This window comes from Astatotilapia calliptera, chromosome 7, assembly GCF_900246225.1.
Source record: "Astatotilapia calliptera chromosome 7, fAstCal1.2, whole genome shotgun sequence".
NCBI lineage: Eukaryota > Metazoa > Chordata > Actinopteri > Cichliformes > Cichlidae > Astatotilapia > Astatotilapia calliptera.
In genome coordinates, this window is record NC_039308.1 from 60266163 (window position 1) to 60282869 (window position 16707).

General features: G+C 41.1%; 1 protein-coding gene across 1 annotated transcript in view; it reads left to right on the top strand.

Moving 5' to 3' along the window:
• The window catches only part of itpr2 (inositol 1,4,5-trisphosphate receptor, type 2), a 67393-nt gene that overhangs the window by 12416 nt on the left and 38270 nt on the right, over positions 1–16707 (top strand). Inside the window, exons 11-37 of the mRNA XM_026176310.1 lie at positions 434–585; positions 1087–1186; positions 1266–1426; positions 1518–1659; positions 1814–1972; positions 2580–2752; positions 2978–3097; positions 3330–3515; positions 3599–3850; positions 3933–4080; positions 4186–4336; positions 5189–5376; positions 5475–5598; positions 5715–5772; positions 5933–6110; positions 6385–6552; positions 6987–7073; positions 7168–7293; positions 7417–7539; positions 7698–7898; positions 8252–8503; positions 8669–8794; positions 8909–9037; positions 9272–9392; positions 10021–10202; positions 10512–10654; positions 11177–11285. Coding sequence (XP_026032095.1) covers positions 434–585; positions 1087–1186; positions 1266–1426; positions 1518–1659; positions 1814–1972; positions 2580–2752; positions 2978–3097; positions 3330–3515; positions 3599–3850; positions 3933–4080; positions 4186–4336; positions 5189–5376; positions 5475–5598; positions 5715–5772; positions 5933–6110; positions 6385–6552; positions 6987–7073; positions 7168–7293; positions 7417–7539; positions 7698–7898; positions 8252–8503; positions 8669–8794; positions 8909–9037; positions 9272–9392; positions 10021–10202; positions 10512–10654; positions 11177–11285 — 4059 coding nt within the window. The remainder of the gene's footprint in view (positions 1–433; positions 586–1086; positions 1187–1265; positions 1427–1517; positions 1660–1813; positions 1973–2579; positions 2753–2977; positions 3098–3329; positions 3516–3598; positions 3851–3932; positions 4081–4185; positions 4337–5188; positions 5377–5474; positions 5599–5714; positions 5773–5932; positions 6111–6384; positions 6553–6986; positions 7074–7167; positions 7294–7416; positions 7540–7697; positions 7899–8251; positions 8504–8668; positions 8795–8908; positions 9038–9271; positions 9393–10020; positions 10203–10511; positions 10655–11176; positions 11286–16707) is intronic.

The following is a 16707-nucleotide window of genomic DNA, read 5'->3' on the forward strand; positions in this document are numbered from 1 at the left end:
GAACTAGCATTAACCCAAAAAACAAGCAAACCAAAAAAACTTGAACAATTTGAGTCACTAAAAGTTTAAAACTTTTCAGTCAATTTTCTTTTGACTTTTAGACGTTTGAGCAACAAAAATAAGCATTTTGATGCAATGGTTCAGGAGGATAATTTGCACAATAGCCCCGTTAACCTGTGTATTAATGAGTTGCACTCTGTACGACTTTCTTCAATTGACCCATTTGCGTAGCCGAGCTCTGCAGAGAGATTCTTTTTTTTCTCAAGTTAAACCAGCATCGACTCTGCGCTTGCTGTGCTGTGTTGAGTCTGATAGTTGAAACAGACTCTGACTGACGAGTAACTTGCCTGTGCCATATAAGCTTTTAAACTGCACACACAAATGTTTACTTCCTTTGTTTTTGTGGGTGTGTATGTGCGTGTGTACGCTTCAGAATGAGACCGATATTGTGTACTCGAAGAAGAAGAATCAAGCAGCAGAAAGGATTGCTTTCACCTTGGTTTCTGTTCCTCATGGGAATGACATTTCATCTCTGTTTGAGCTGGATGCCACCACTCTGCAGCGTGCCGACTGTCTCGTGCCCAGGTCAGTTATTCCCACGCGAGGCAACGCTAAAGAAAATAGGTCACAGCTTTAACTTCCACAGGAGGCTCACAGTAGCTCATGTCAGAAAATCTTCCATTTCTAATTCTAACTTCTGACCCTTTTTCTTGAGATTACTTAAATTTTGTTGTTAGTAATAATTATAGTGACTCATGGGGGATGGAGTAAAACAGCGTTATTAAAGGTTATTCCAGTTCACAATAAGTGGAACACATTCTAGGTTAATGTCTGTAAATTGTAAAAAAAAAAATCAATCACAAACCATTGGAGTAAAAGTTGGAATAGCTGTTAAAAAACAGAAATTTTAGCTTTGTAATGGGAATTTGTGACTTTCAGTATCCCAAAGTCTTGCTGCTGCTAAAAATAACAATTTAAGAATGGATGTAGGTTAATTGACTTTACTGGATGGATCACTTTTAATTATTTTACCGCAGATAAATAATTAACTGACATTCATGCTGTGAATAAATTGTCCTTCCTCAGAAACTCCTATGTAAGACTTAGACACCTGTGCACCAACACCTGGGTGACCAGCACCAACGTCCCCATTGATGCAGATGAGGAGCGTCCAGTTATGCTCAAGGTCTGAATATGGCCACACTCACACACTCGCGCTAACCCTGGATAGATTACTTAACATATTTTTTTGGCTGTCACAATAGATTGGCACCTGTTCTACTAAAGAGGACAAAGAAGCGTTCGCCATTGTGTCTGTTCCCCTATCAGAGGTCAGAGACTTGGACTTTGCTAATGATGCAAACAAAGTCTTGGAGTCCACTGTGAAGAAGTGTTTCAACGCCAGTATTACTCAAAATGAGAGGAGGTATAGAAAAGCAAGCACCGCGACACACGTAACACCAGATGATGTGCGTACTTCATGTTCTGATGTAATATTTCATTCGTGCATATTTCAGGTTTGTGACTAAGCTTTTGGAGGACCTGGTTTACTTTGTGTGTGTGGTGCCCAACAACGGAGAGGACGTTCTGTCTGTGGTCACATCCACGCCCAACCGGGAGCGGCAGAAACTCATGCGGGAACAAAACATCCTTGCCCAGGTCAGGAATATGTAAACACAGGTGCTGATTGGTACTAAGTATTAAAAAAGGCCCCGGTGCAAAAGTCTACTGCAACGAATGATACAGCTAAATTACAATAAAAACATTTTGTGTTCCGTTCTTTATCAGTGCATTGTGGTTTTTGCTTGTCTAGATATTTGGCATCCTGAAGGCTTCATTTACAGATAGTGGCGACGGGCCAATGCTAAGGTTGGAGGAACTGGGAGACCAGCGCTATGCTCACTACAAGTATATGTTCAGCCTGTGCTACAGGATCCTACGCCACTCCCAACAGGACTATCGCAAGAACCAAGTATGTTGTCATGCTGTATATAAGTTGCTGTTTTTGGGTTTGATCAGCTAACCAGTGCGGGGAAAATAATAAAATAATAAAATCATGTAGCAACAAAGTCTCTGGCACTTTGTTGATTTATTTTATTTTATTTTTTTTTTCAGGCCAGGAAAGTTGTTCCCTGGCCTCCATACAAGCTGATATTGAGTTTTCATTGAGTTGTCATCAGGGTCATTAACAGTGTCAATAAGATGTGAGGTAGCTAAGGATAGAGGTGGCTTTTGACTGAAACCAGTATAGATTCTGCCAGATGGTCTGAAAAAATCTATTGGGGACCCCAACTGATGTGTTAATGGTCCCAATCGAAGTAGTAGGTCTCAAAAAGAAAAATACATGGCAACATTCAGTCAACAATTGTGCTATGATGATCAAAACAGCAAAATGTATGAAAACATTCCCTTCTTTAATTTTATTGCAAATCCAGTTTTTTATTTATTATTATTTATTTTAATAAAACAAAAGTCCTTTGGTGAGTCTCACCCACACACATATATACACACACACACTTTTATTTCACCACGTTCTGCATTACGAGTGCTGATAAACGCATGTTTGTTTCCTCATGCAGGAATATATAGCCAAAAAATTCACAATCATGCAGTCTCAGATCGGGTATGAGATTCTGGCTGAAGACACGATCACTGCACTGGTGCACAACAACCGCAAGCTGCTGGAAAAACACATTACAGCCAGAGAGATTGAGACCTTTGTCAACCTGCTGAGGCGCAACAGAGAACCCAGGTCAGTCAAGCAGACCTCCCAAATATTAGACAACCCCAGGGAACAATTACATGGAGGGAAAAAAATGCTGGAAAAGTGTTAAATTAGTTCAAATCTTTCTTCCAGCTGCTGCTTACTTACTTGATATCTTTTATTTCTTCTATTTTTATATATACTGGTTAATCTTAAATGTAAATATATATTTGAACAAACCTCGGCATTTCATGTCTGCTCTGCTTTGCACAGATTTCTGGACTATTTGTCTGATCTTTGTGTGTCCAACAAGACGGCCATCCCCATCACACAAGAGCTTATCTGTAAATTCATGCTGAATCCTTCCAATGCAGATATCCTCATCCAGACCAAGTGAGTCACACCTGGTGATTGTTATATTTTAAAATGTCCCGAACCATTAAAAAAAAAAAAAAATTCCAATATGTGATGCCTTTGCACAGCGTGCGAGACTGCCGTTTCCTCCAGAGCATCTACCTCTTGTGAAATGTATATTTTCAGCAGCAGCAGCTCTACATCAGTGTGTAAAGTGAGCAGTTTTTCTAGCTACTACTTAATGTCTCACTCGCTCCTTTATCCTTCCAAGACTAATCTCAAACATAGAGTCCAGCAACCTGGAGTCCTCTCTGATACAAGAAGAGGGGGAGGAGGAGGAGGTTTGGCTCTATTGGATCGACAGCAACAAGGAGCCTCATGGCAAATCCATCCGCCACATGGCCCAGGATGCTAAGGCCAGCCACAAGTGTGATGCCGAGATCATTACCTACTACAGGTCTCTTTAACATTCAGTTCCACAAATGCGTGCACAGAAACCATTTTCCCCTTTTTCTGACAATTTCTTCTTCTACTCCACAGATACCAGTTAAACCTGTTTGCTAAAATGTGTCTGGACCGACAGTACCTAGCCATCAACCAGATCTCCAGTCAGCTATCTGTGGATCTGCTCCTGCGGTGCATGTATGACGACTGCCTGCCCTACAACCTCAGAGCCTCCTTTTGCCGCCTCATGTTGCATATGCATGTGGATCGTGACCCACAGGAGTCCGTGGTTCCTGTGCGCTATGCCCGCCTCTGGACCGAGATCCCCTCCAAGATCAACATTAATGAGTGAGCATCTACGTGTTGGGTTATATGTGTTTACAAGTACAATTTGTGAGTGACTACATGTAGATTTTAATGGCTTCAACAGGTTTGAGTATGAGTCAACTGACAGCTCAACGGAGGAAATGAAGAAGAAGTTTGCTCCAACTATGGAGTTTGTGGAAGAATATCTTAAGGATGTGCTAAACCAGGCTCATCCTTTTGAGGAAAAAGCTAAGAATGAACTCACATTGGAGGTAGGATAAACAAAACTTCAGATATAACTTTGGCATGTTTTTTTTTTCATTTACTGGTTTTATTGGGTTGTTTTAATGATGGATCATGTTTGATTTCTCTTTCAGGTGGTGAACCTGGCTCGAAATCTGGTTTACTTTGGTTTTTATAGCTTTAGTGAGTTGCTGCGCCTCACGCGCACTCTGCTGTCCATCTTGGATTTTGTCCAGTACCCGGCCAGCCCCTTGAACAAGCTCAGCAAAGGCCCAGAGGCTGGCGGTTAGTGCAGTTATGTGTTTAAATTACTGTATGTGTGTCTTTGAATTTTTTTTTAATCTAAATTTAAAAAATGCAGAGAACAGAGGAAATGACAGATCTGCTCATGCAATGCAGATAGAATTTAAACAAAAATTAAAACTTTTAAGATTGGTGAACAGACTGGTAGATACAAATGGTGTTGAGGTTTAATGACATGAAAACACTAACTATATATTAACTTTTCTTCAGCTGGAGAAACATCTGGGTCATCTACGATGCTGTGAAAAAGTTTTTGCCCCTTTCCTTTTTTCATAGGTTTTCAGAATATCTGTCACCCCTTATATTTTAAACAACTTGTAAAATCAAACAAAGATAACCAGTTTAAATAGAAAATGCAGTTTTTAAATTATGATTTTAATTAACTGAGTGGAGAAAAAGATATCCAAACCCACCTGCCCTGTGTGAAAAAGCAATTGCCACCTAAGCCTAATAACTGGTTTTGCCACTCTTTGCAACAAGAGCTGCAATCAAGTGTTTGCGATACCTGCCAAAAAAAAAAAGGGGTTTATCACAGTTAATTCATGATTCATGATTTGTCATTAATGTGACTATATGTGAAAAAGTAATTCATTTATTATTCATTACTTTTTCACATGGGGCAGGTAGGTTTGGATAGCTTAAAGTTTTATGATGTGAAATGTGACAAATATGCTGAAAACACTAAGAAATCAAGAAGAGGCAAATACTTTTTCATAGCTGTGTAGCATTTTATTTCTCTTGACTTTCCTAGCTTTTAATGAACGTAATCTAACTTCAATTGACTTGACACACACAAACACATAATGAGACATGTATAAATCTTATTTTCTTTAGGCAACAATGTCCTGCGAACGATCCACGGTGTTGGTGAAATGATGACTCAGATGGTGATGAGTCGAGGTGTGCCACACATCCTCCCTGACTCTCCTCCTTCTCTACGCTATGGGAAGGTGCTCTTCCTGCCTGAAAATGAGGATTTGATGGTGATGGACACAAAACTAAAGATCATCGAGATCCTGCAAGTCAGTGGCACTTCTATATGTTCTGCTTACCATCACTGCTGCATTTTCTTTTTCCAGTGCTTGACACTTTTTTTGTGAACTTTGTTTTTTTCTGACAGTTCATCTTGAGTGTGAGGTTGGATTACAGGATCACATACTTACTGTCGATCTACAAGAAAGCGTTTGGGGACAGGGCCTTAACTGACAGCTCGATGTCTTTGGCCGATGTGCCTCCAATAACACGTGAGACTTTCCTCTCTTACCGTGCAAATGCAGAAAAGTTATTTATTACATTATCCTGTGTTGATTACTGCAGTCTGCTCACGTCACTTTTTCTTTCATTTTATTTTTGTCTTCAGCTTGTGAACCTGACATAGATGAGATTGTACAAAAAGCAGAGAGCATGTTTGTAGAAAGGTAGGTGAACATGTGCCTATTTATTGACTCCGCATGATTTGTTAGGGCATTTATGCCTTTATTAGATTGACAGTAGAGACAGACAGGAAATGTATGCCAGTGTTTTTTAATATGCTTTCAAACATTCAGATAAAGCAAATTAAAATTTAAATATGCACAGCTCTGACTTCAGCTCTGAGTGGAGCGCGGTGGAGCTGGACGGTGAGGATGGCCGGACATTTTTGAAGGTTCTGATCTATCTCATCATGCAAGATTACCCCCCACTGGTATCTGGGTCTCTGCAGCTCCTCTTTAAACACTTCAGTCAGAGATCTGAGGTGCTGGAGGCCTTCAAACAGGTAACAACAAAGCAGTTGCACTTTCTGAGTTAAGCGATTATTTTTTTCAGTACTGGTTGATGTAATCAGTTTGGAGGAGGAGTGTTCTCTAAAGAGCCAACAGCTCTAAAATGCATCACTAAGAGATTCCTCAGATGAAAAAAAAACTGCCTCAGAGCCAGTTTGACTCCAAAGTGGTACACAGAGACTTATTAGAAGATAGAAATTTCTTTTGGTTATACATATTTTAGGAATATCCCTGACTGACTCTTCATTGTGCGCATGTGTGTCTTAGGTGCAGCTGCTCGTGTCAGAGCAGGATGTAGAGAACTACAAGCAGATCAAGTCGGATCTGGACCAGCTGCGTCTGACCGTTGAGAAGTCAGAGCTGTGGGTGGAGAAGAGTGTAGTCTACACCGGTGAAGAACTTGCTGCCAAGATGGCCAAAGAGCCAAACACTGAGGTGCTGTGCTCGTATTTAAAAGTAAAGCATCTAGAAGCAACATCTAAAAGTAACGTTTTAGAATTGGATATGACATTTTCAGCTCTCTCAGAAATTACTGTTTGTGTTAAATGGGCCATCAGTAATTCTTCTGCACTGTAAATGGTTTCGATGATTGTTGTTTTTTCTTCACAGCTAATGAAAAAGTCCAACTGTTCTGTTAGCTTAATTAGTAAAAAATGTCTGACTTCACAGGGAACTGCATTTAGGCACTTGTGTGTGACAAATTTTTATTTTTACTGTTATTTTTAGAGCATCTCCGTGAGTGCTGGAAGTCTTTGAACACACTTTAATAACTCACTGAGATGGGATAAGATTGTTTCATATTAAAAACAGACCTGTTTTAAAGTGGACATTGAGCACAACTGTTTTCACATGTCTCATGTCTCTCTCAGGAGGCTGTTCTGAGCCCAGTGCAGGATGGGGAAAGTAAACCTCAGATTGACGGTAACAAGGCAAACAACTATAAAATAGTAAAAGAGGTGCGCTGCACATCCTTATCTCAAGTGTGTTCCTGTAAAATGTCTGTTGGGCTCTTGTGCATCTGAGAAAAAAATTTGTGGGTCTCATCTATAGATCCTGCTGCGGCTCAGTAAGCTGTGTTACGGCAACAAGAAGAGTCGCGTGCAGCAGCAGAGGCTGCTGAAGAACATGGGAGCTCATACAGTGGTGCTGGACCTGCTGCAGATCCCTTATGAGAAGGTAAGCCGTGTACACAACAGCCAGTTCAATGATTTTCTGCTTCACTCTGTGTGCAACATAGTTACTGGATGTCTTCCTGATTCTCTAATCATCTTTTATTTCCCCGGTGCCATGTTCTCACAGAGTGATGACAAGATGAATGACATCATGACCCTGGCACATACATTTCTCCAAAACTTTTGCAAAGGAAACCATCAGAATCAAGTTCTCCTACATAAACAGCTGAACCTCTTCCTCACTCCAGGGGTGTGTAGACATGACTATCCTCCACTTTTTCTCATGCTGGCATACCTTTGGGTGCCCTCTTTCTAGTAGTGCGACAGCCGTATGGTTTCTTTTGATGAATGATTCAGTGTGCCGTTTAAGTGAACGTTATCATCTTCACAACTTTTGCTTTTCTCCAGCTGCTGGAAGCTGAGACGATGCGCCACATCTTTATGAACAACTACCAGCTGTGCAATGAGATCAGTGAGCGGGTGGTCCATCATTTTGTCCACTGCATCGAAACGCACGGAAGACATGTTCAGTACCTCAAGTTTTTGCAAACCATTGTGAAGGCTGATACAAAATATGTAAAGAAATGTCAGGACAAAGTCATGACAGAGGTTTGTTTTTATTGTTTGTTTTTTGTGTGAAAAATGGGAAAAAATAATCTTATGAACAGGAAACACTCATGTGGAAGTTCTCCAAATCAGTTATCATGTATTTTTCTTAATAACTGCAGCCACTCATCTAACTGGTTATTTAAATTTAACATGTGACAGATTGTTATTACTAATCATAACATTTCATGTTTGGTTTTCACTGAACTTGAGAAGATGAGAATACTTGCGCACTACACAAAGAATCAATTATAAATTGAAAGGCTTTTTTTGATGCTTACTTTTAAATGAATGCCGGTGTGCGAGACTCTTCCTTAAACCTTTCTTCTTCTTGGGTTCTCTGTTTGCGTTTCCAGCTGGTGAACGCTGGTGAGGACGTGCTGGTGTTCTACAACGACCGCTCGTCTTTCCAGGTGTTGTTGCAAATGATGGGTTCTGAGCGGGAGCGGGCCGATGAGTATGGAGCTCTGGCGTATCATAACACACTCGTGGAGCTGCTGGCTGCCTGTACCGAGGGAAAGAACGTCTACACTGAGCTGAAATGCAATTCCCTGCTGCCGCTGGATGACATTGTTAAAGTTGTCACTGATGTGAATTGCATACCAGAGGTAGTGACCAGATAGTTTTACGACACAATAAGAATACACATTGAGGTGTAGGGTAAAGATAAATAATATCGCCATCCTTCTGTAAAGACATTTTTGGTTATGTTTCAGTGCTGTGTGCCTTCAAAAACTAATTGGACATTGCTTTTTCTAATTTCTCGCCCTAAGGTCAAAACTGCTTATGTGAACTTTGTGAATCACTGCTATGTGGACACAGAGGTCGAAATGAAGGAGATCTACACCTCCTCCCATATCTGGAAGCTCTTTGATAATTTCCTGGTGGACATGGCCAGTGTAAGTCAGGTTCATTCACCTCTTTTTCTTTCCTTATGAGCCTGTGTATGTGTCAAGACTATTGCATAAGAAATGATAATAGACATATTCCTCTTCATGATTTTTGTAATTTAGGTGTGCAACACTACAACGGAGCGTAGCCATGCAGATCTAGCCCTGGAGAAGTATGTGACGGAGACGGTGATGGCCATTGTCAAGGGTTTCTTCAGCTCTCAGTTCTCTGTTAATCACTCTAACCTACAGGTATCTCTTCACCCCTGACAAGCATGCAAATGTCATGGATTTGGATAATTTTTGGGGTGAACATATTTAATAAAGATTGAGTTTTTTTTTTTTAGCAGTAATGCAGTAATGACCTCAGAGACATTCAATTTTCAAGTCATGCCATCTGATTGTTCCTCTGTATTTCTCTGTGGTTATGCCTTTTTAAGTTAAAGCATCCTGCTAGTTCTTCTTCTTCTTTTATTTAACATGTAGACAAACCAGTCTATCTTCATCAAGCTCCTCCAGTCAGCCTTCCGGATTTACAACTGCACATGGCTCAGCTCAGCTCAGAAGGCTAATATTGAGAGTTGTATCAAAACACTGTCCGATGTGGGTGAGTGATGCAACTTTGCTCTTCAGCCTCGATAGGAGATGGTTTCATTACTTCACATTCACTGTATATTTAAAAAGTTTTAATCCATATCTTACAGTGCATATGCTGATCTGAATTTTTACCAATATTTATTGCTGTAATGTTGCTTTTCAATTGTCCTTTATTTTACTTATTATATGACATAATCGTGTGCAGCACAGTTCCATTGTCCTTTGCTGGATCAGCCAAAGTTAGGCTTTGGTTGCATTTGAGGTTGAAACACATTTGAAAAAGAGATCTTTCACAACACCTCCACGCAGTCCTATAAAAACTAAGTACACCCTGTGACTCAGTAGCTTGAGGAACCGCTTTTAGCAGCTATACCTTGAAGTAACTAGTTTCTGTATGACTTTAACAATCTCTGACATCATTGTGGAAGAATTTTGCCCCGTTCTTTTTTTTTTTTTTTTTTTTTTTTTTTTTTTTTTACAGTGTTGCTTCACTCCATTGACGTTTGCAAGCAGTACTTGGTGTGTGCTTAGTTTTCCATAGGGCTGCATAGAGTCCTGTGAAAGCCTCCCTTTTCGCATGACTGTAAAGTTAAGCTCACAATGACATCTCCTACATGTTCTACGTGTTCTTCCTTCAGCTAAGGCACGGTCCATAGCCATCCCTGTTGATCTGGACAGCCAGGTCAACACTTTGTCTCTCAAGTTCCATAGTAATATGGTGCAGCGGGCAGCTAAAGATTGGAGGATCTCTGCACGTACACGACCTCGCAAGGAGCCACTGGGTGGGCCTGACTATAAGAACATCATAGAGAAGCTGCAGGTGAACCTTTATTCTAACACTGGGAGTCTACATCTATGCTAGCAGCTCTGACACTGCAGTGCTTTGAGTCTATGATAATGTGCAACATGCTCAAGAAGGAATATTAGGCAAATGAACATTTTGATCTAACGACTGTGCTAAGCTGTTAGAATTTATCCTCTGGGTATATAGAAAGTTTCAATAGTCACAGTAGTGGCCTGACAAACTGACATTGCCATCCCTTGAAATTACGTAATGTATGAACATGCATGCTCATCAGCACTACAGTCTCTGCTGCAGCATTTTTAATGCATCTGTTGTGTTGTGCAGGGGGTTGTGTCCCATCTGGAGGAGCAGTTCAGTCCAAAGGTTCAGGCAGAGTTTTCTGTGCTGGTGGATGTTCTGCACAGCCCAGAACTGCTGTTTCCAGAGCCTGCTCGTTTACGCTGTGAGGGTGGAGCTTTTATGTCCAAGTAAGCAGCTCTCTATAAACTGTCCTTAGAACAAAGACAGCCTGCAGGCCACATTTTAAAGTGTTTGTCTGACCATTGGGAAAACTAGCAGCATGACTAAGTTAGTATTTGGAGTTATTTGCAGTTTTTGACAATGTTTTTTTCACCTTTTTATCAGCTGTGTAGATGCTGGAAAAGTAAAAAAAGAATAAACTTGCAAAACACACTTTAAATGATAAATGAACGTCATTGCATAGAGCCACATTCAGCTTTAAATGAAGTGAATGAGAGCATGGTAGCAAAAAAGTCAGTATTTGTGGCAGTGGCCTGCATGAATTGACAAATACATTTTGTAAAAAATACTCAGACACATCATCAAACCTCTGAGGGTGCTCTCACTATTTCTTCTCTATGACACCCTCTGGGAACAGAGAGAGGGAGATTTCACCTGCGGTGATCATTAAAGCGTGGCCTTGTTTTGTGAGCAAGCGAGTGCATTAACCAGAAACCAAAATGACGCAGCAACTCTTATCGCTCTTCCAGACTAATCAAACACACCAAGAAGCTGATGGACAAAGAGGATAAATTGTGTCTGAAGATCCTGAAGACGCTCAGAGAGATGCTGGAAAAGAAGGAAAGCTTTGAGCAATCTGTGAGTACATGACACTTTAGGTGACTTTAACAAGTTCACCAAGTGAATGGTTTTAGGATGTCACATTCACCTTTGCATACAAGTTACATTACGTGAGTGAGAACATCCAAAAGTTTGCTTTGGATTTATCCTCAACTTCATGTGTTGGCAATGCTGTGCTCCTATAGCAGTGCAGCGTAGTGCTTGTTTTCTCTCAGGTCTGTCAGCCCAGAGCCCAGACTCCCCTTCATCAGTATGCTGTGGGCCTTTCTGTGTTACATAAGGCAGGGAGGCACTTGAGGACACACTCACACTGAGAGGGAGAAAAGGAAGGAGGAAGTAAAGGAAGGAGGAGGAGGAGGTGGTGGTGGGGGAACGCACTGAACAAACAAATCAATACTGCAGCGAGTTGGGGGTACAGGAGCCCCTGTCCTGCTGCACCTCCCTCTCAGCCAGAGGCCCGGGAAGCGAATGACTAGAGTTGGTAGGATGACACGCAAATTTGTGTAGAGGAGACTCAAAGAGGTGGCTACGTGTGCGAGAGCGCGCATGTTTGTTCACATTGACAGGGGTGGAAGGTGAGGGCCAAAGTACAAAAACATCAAGCCTGTAATTACTTCTTGCTCCAGCTGTGTGGCGAGAGAAGGTGCCAGTCTGAAGTTCACACAGGATGCACCGTTCCTGTAAAAGACCTTTTATCAGTTCGCACAAAAACATGACATGGCCTGTTTTAATCGTCCACTGCTTTGCTCAGTTTGCAGCTCCATTTGTCTTGTTTTAAAGAAAAGTGGTAGGAAAGCACGTTTGCATGTTTCATGCATGCATGTGATTATTATTAGTCCACTTAAGGCACAGCTTATTAAAGCAGAACAAATGTATGTTCTTTTACCTTCTATTTCAGTATAATGGTATTACTAATACTGTCAGGACTACGTTGCTCAATATAGTACACGGCAACTTGTTTGACTTCCAGCTGCTTGAGGAGTCAGAGTTTTGCTTTTCCTTTTTGTGTTTGTATTGTGTGTCAGTCAGCCAAGCTATGTGGGGTTTTTTTTGTTTTTGTTTTTTTGGAGCGCTTTTTTTATTTTTTTTATTTGAAAGGCAAATGATTCAACAGTTGTGTGGAACAAGATAAGAGGAATTCAAAGTGGAAAAACAGTCACTTTTTTTTAAAAGCGGCTTGGAGAAGCCAGACAGTGCGGTAACGATATGTGAAATGTCAGTTTGTGTAGGTGTGCATGAGTGTGCTCGAGCATGTATTTGCGGCCTCTCTTTGTCATATCCGCGTAGCCCTGAGTGTGGAGCTGCAGCCTTACTGCACGAGAGAGAGAGAAAAACGATTGATGGAAATAATGAGAGAGAGAGGGAGGCAGGCAGGCAAGCAGACAGACAAAAACAGAAGGAGAGAGACAGAGTGACAGCAAAGGCAGTAGAGGTTGGTGGCTCCCCTGGGGTGCAATGAGTGGGTGGAGGAGAGTGAGTGAAAGAGATGGAGGGAGAGTCATTGAGGGAGCGAGGGAAGCAGCCATGTGAGGAGCCATGTGAGTGAAAGAGAAAAAAAAGTGGGCAGCGGCTGCAGGGATAGGGATTGGAGAGAAGCAGAGTCTGCTCAGTCCATGAGGAGACAGGGCAGGGGGTGCGCTTACGTAACAGCCTGCAGTGGCTGAGCCAGCGTCACGTGTACCACCACGTTCTCCCTCCCTCCCTGCTTACTCTCACTCTCCTGTCCGCTTGCTGCCTCTGTCTTCCTCCTTTGCTCCCTCTACGCTTTATCTTAGTCTGTGGCAGTCTGTCTGCCCGCCTGAGTATTATAATTTTATTTTTTTTGTCTCGCTCACACCTGCTCCCACCCAGGCCCTGCTCAGGTGTTTGCCTTGATCAGAGAGGGCAAGATCTGCAGTAACTGCACAGAGATGTGTTGGCTCTGGCTGCTGCATGTCACTTGTTTTGGCTGTCAGTAAAAGGCCACTTTAAATGTTTGTGCTCTCACTTGCCCTCAGGAAGTCTGTGTTGTATTGTTCGGGGTAAAAAGTTTAGTGATTTATTTAGCTTTATTTCCTTTTCTAAGGTGGATATCAGTCAGGACTACTTATAAAAATAAACAAATAAATAAATAGAAAACCTAATGATCTGCGCTTTTCTTTCCTTTAATGAAGTGAAGCAATTCTCCAAAACTGCTGAGCACTGTAGATTTTAATGGCACACATTTGATGCCAGCCAGTATTTACAACGCAAGGAAACGCTCATGTGTTTTTTAATAGTTTTTTTTCGCCAACAATGGGAGGCTGTTGAAAGAGAAGGATGTAAACGCCTTCGGCTACACAGAGAATACTTCATAATAGGATCAGCTGGTTGCTGGTTTCAGGGATTTGTTAGCAATAAGATATTTTTTTAAATCCTTGCAGTTACAAATGTTAGCAGCCTGTGATTAAACTTTTACTAGCCTGTATTTAAGATATTTTTTAAATTGATATAGACGTATGCATAAGTATGTAAACAAGTGACATAGGAATAAAAAACCAGCTAATTATATAATCTAAACCACTCTCACGTGGTTTCTTTTTCCTCTCTCTATCACACTCATCTGTCATTCACACGATGTCTGTCTGTCTCTCATTCTGTCTTGCTTGCCAAGTTTCACACCACCTGCCCAAGGCAAAGCAGATTTACAGATTACCACCCTCTCGATGCTAAGCGCATCACACACAAACGCACACGTAGATGCAAGGACTCAGACTCACACACACTCCCAGGCATGCAGTGTCATGCTGGCTTGCCCTGCGTGAGCTCATACTGCAGGCCTTTCCTTGTTTGTCTGTCTGATGGGAATCATGATGGACCATGCCTTTAGGTTTTCTAGGTGGAGAGGGTCAGGCAGGCAGAGAGCTGCGTGAGCTCATGCGTACATTGTAAAGGTTGACCTTTGGCTGGACTCTGGCTGAGACAGCATGCTGAGTTGAGTCAGAAAGTTGGAGATTGCAGAGGTCTAACCAAAATAGTTTTGATTTGTGAAGTTTAACTTATCTAATACAAAAAAAGTGTTTATTTTGCTGCGTGAACTTGTGCTGAGGAGGTTCTACTCAGTTCCTCTTGCCCTTGCTTCCCTCGATCCATCAGCCAGGTGTCTGTTAGGGGAGCATTATGCTTTGGTTTCCATGGCGATGAGGGATTAGAACACGTTGTTTTGTCTAGTCTGGCCGTGACTGGGCGCTGGAGGTCTGTGTACACCATGTAGAGATGCCTCCAGAACTGGAGCACGATGCCTGCTGAACTCTTTTAGTTCCAAGCAGAGAGAGACAGAGAGAAAGTTTCACTTGTACTGCAAGAAGATATCCTTCTAGAATCTAAAACACTGAATTATACTTATTTGAACTTAGAAATAATCTTCCTGTGGGTTGAGCAAAAATATTTCAGTTGCTCCAGTTGTTCTTATAAAACCTTGAACTTGGGTGGATAATTATTTTTAACCCTGTGTAGCTTTATAAAATCTGCAAGTTGAAGATGCTTGAAACTAGACCATCACGTTCATTTGTCGGACTCCTTTCTTGTTTAGTTCTGGCTGAAAAATTACTTTTAAATCACTGATTTACCTTGACACGAGCAACATAACAAATGTATTATGTGTGCAATGAGATTATTTACCTTTGAGATTTTCTAAAAAGAGATTGTCTTTATTTTTAGCATGCAGGAATTTTGAGGTTTTGAGTTACCTACGTATGGTATCTAAGTGTTTCTATGAATCTCAGTGGTTTTCAGTGTAAACAGAGTTTCACAAGTTCATAGTGTGTTGTTAGGTCACTTGTAGTCTGAGAGGCACATGACAAGAAAAGAGCCGGAATGACATGAATTTGAAATTGTGTTTGCGTTTATTGCTCATAGCTGGTGGACAACACGACACAAACCATCCAGTGATGATATAATACTCAAGACAAACAAGAGTCTGGTGAAGAACACTGTGTGTTTCAGTTAGCGTTCAGTATCTGCTTCAGTTTTTGATTCATTTCTTATGTCATGGTATCTCACATGTGCTCACACCTCTGTTAAAGCCTTTTATTACAGGGTGGACAAAAAAATGCTTTATTAACCATTTATCCTTAGAAGGATCTGAGCACCTGAACCGTATTTGATTGGAATAAATGCAATATTCCTTACTCTGTCTCTCAAAAATAAACGTCAGCGTCTCGAGGGTGTGTCATCAGTAACCAGCAGCTTAGAATAAGGGAAAAGTTTGATCCGCTGCAATTGATAGACTCAAAGTCCGTGGATCACAAAAATCAGATGGCCCCATGCTCTCTGAGAACCATGAGTGATTCTGCCAAATGTAATCTTATTTTTATGCTGATGTAATTTTTCAGAAGCCTCATGGCTGAAACATAAGCTCTCAAAAATTATTATGTTTTCCCCATGCTTGCCTTTTTATGTCAACTAAATTGCCCGAGTTCCAGTGAGGCAGGCAAAACAGATGAGCCTTGTTTGCCAGTCAGCTTATCTTCAGCATCATAGTCTCCTTAATAAACTCAATCAGTACATAATGATATTAGTGAATAACACATAACACTTCCACCGTAAACCCGCTGGTTAAAAGTCAGGCCTTCCCTAAAGCAGACCTGTTACTGAATGCTTGTTTACTTGTTTATGCTTGTATTTCCCTGACTCGTTCTCACCAATTGCTCTCACATGTGGGCTTAATTTGTTTTGCTGATGTGCTTGTTTGTTGGGTAAAAGCATTTCATGCGCTGTGGAACTGCAGCTTGAAATCATAAATGGCACCACTTGATGCGCGTGTGTCTTCCAGGATTCCAGATACCATTTGTAACCTCTTGGCCTTGCACGCAGCGCTCCACAGCTACTTCTGAACATGTCATATTCAGCAGCAGGTAAAAGAGATGGGATGAAATGCAAATATGCAGACATGGTTCACCCTAATGGACTTGACTAATGGCAAGAGTTTTAGGTAATCCTGAGCTCATCCAGCCACAATTTCACCAAAGAATGATGAACCCAGTGATCTCAGTTATGGGTGGCAGTTGCACACCACCCTATGTTCCCTCGTGTTTTGTTTTTCATCTGCGCTCCTGTTGTGTTTGTGGTAGAATAGCAGAAAAATGTGAAATAATGAAATACATTTTAATTTATTTTCTTTTTAAAAAAGAATAAATATCTTGGAGAAAACACTTTATAAAACATATTGATATGGATTTTATTATGACAGGTTCCCACTTTAAGCTTTTCATTTCTCCTTCAGCTCCAAGCTCGCCTTAGAGACAACAGAAATTTTTATTAGATTGCATGCAGCGCGTGCTTTTAAACTGTACATGATAAGATCGAATTTCCCTTTGAGTTTTTGTATAACAGAAGGTAGATTTTCAGTTTGACACTGTACTGATCAGTGTATTGACTGAAGTAACATAAGCTTTGTGATGGTGAAGTTGTTGGTCTCTCA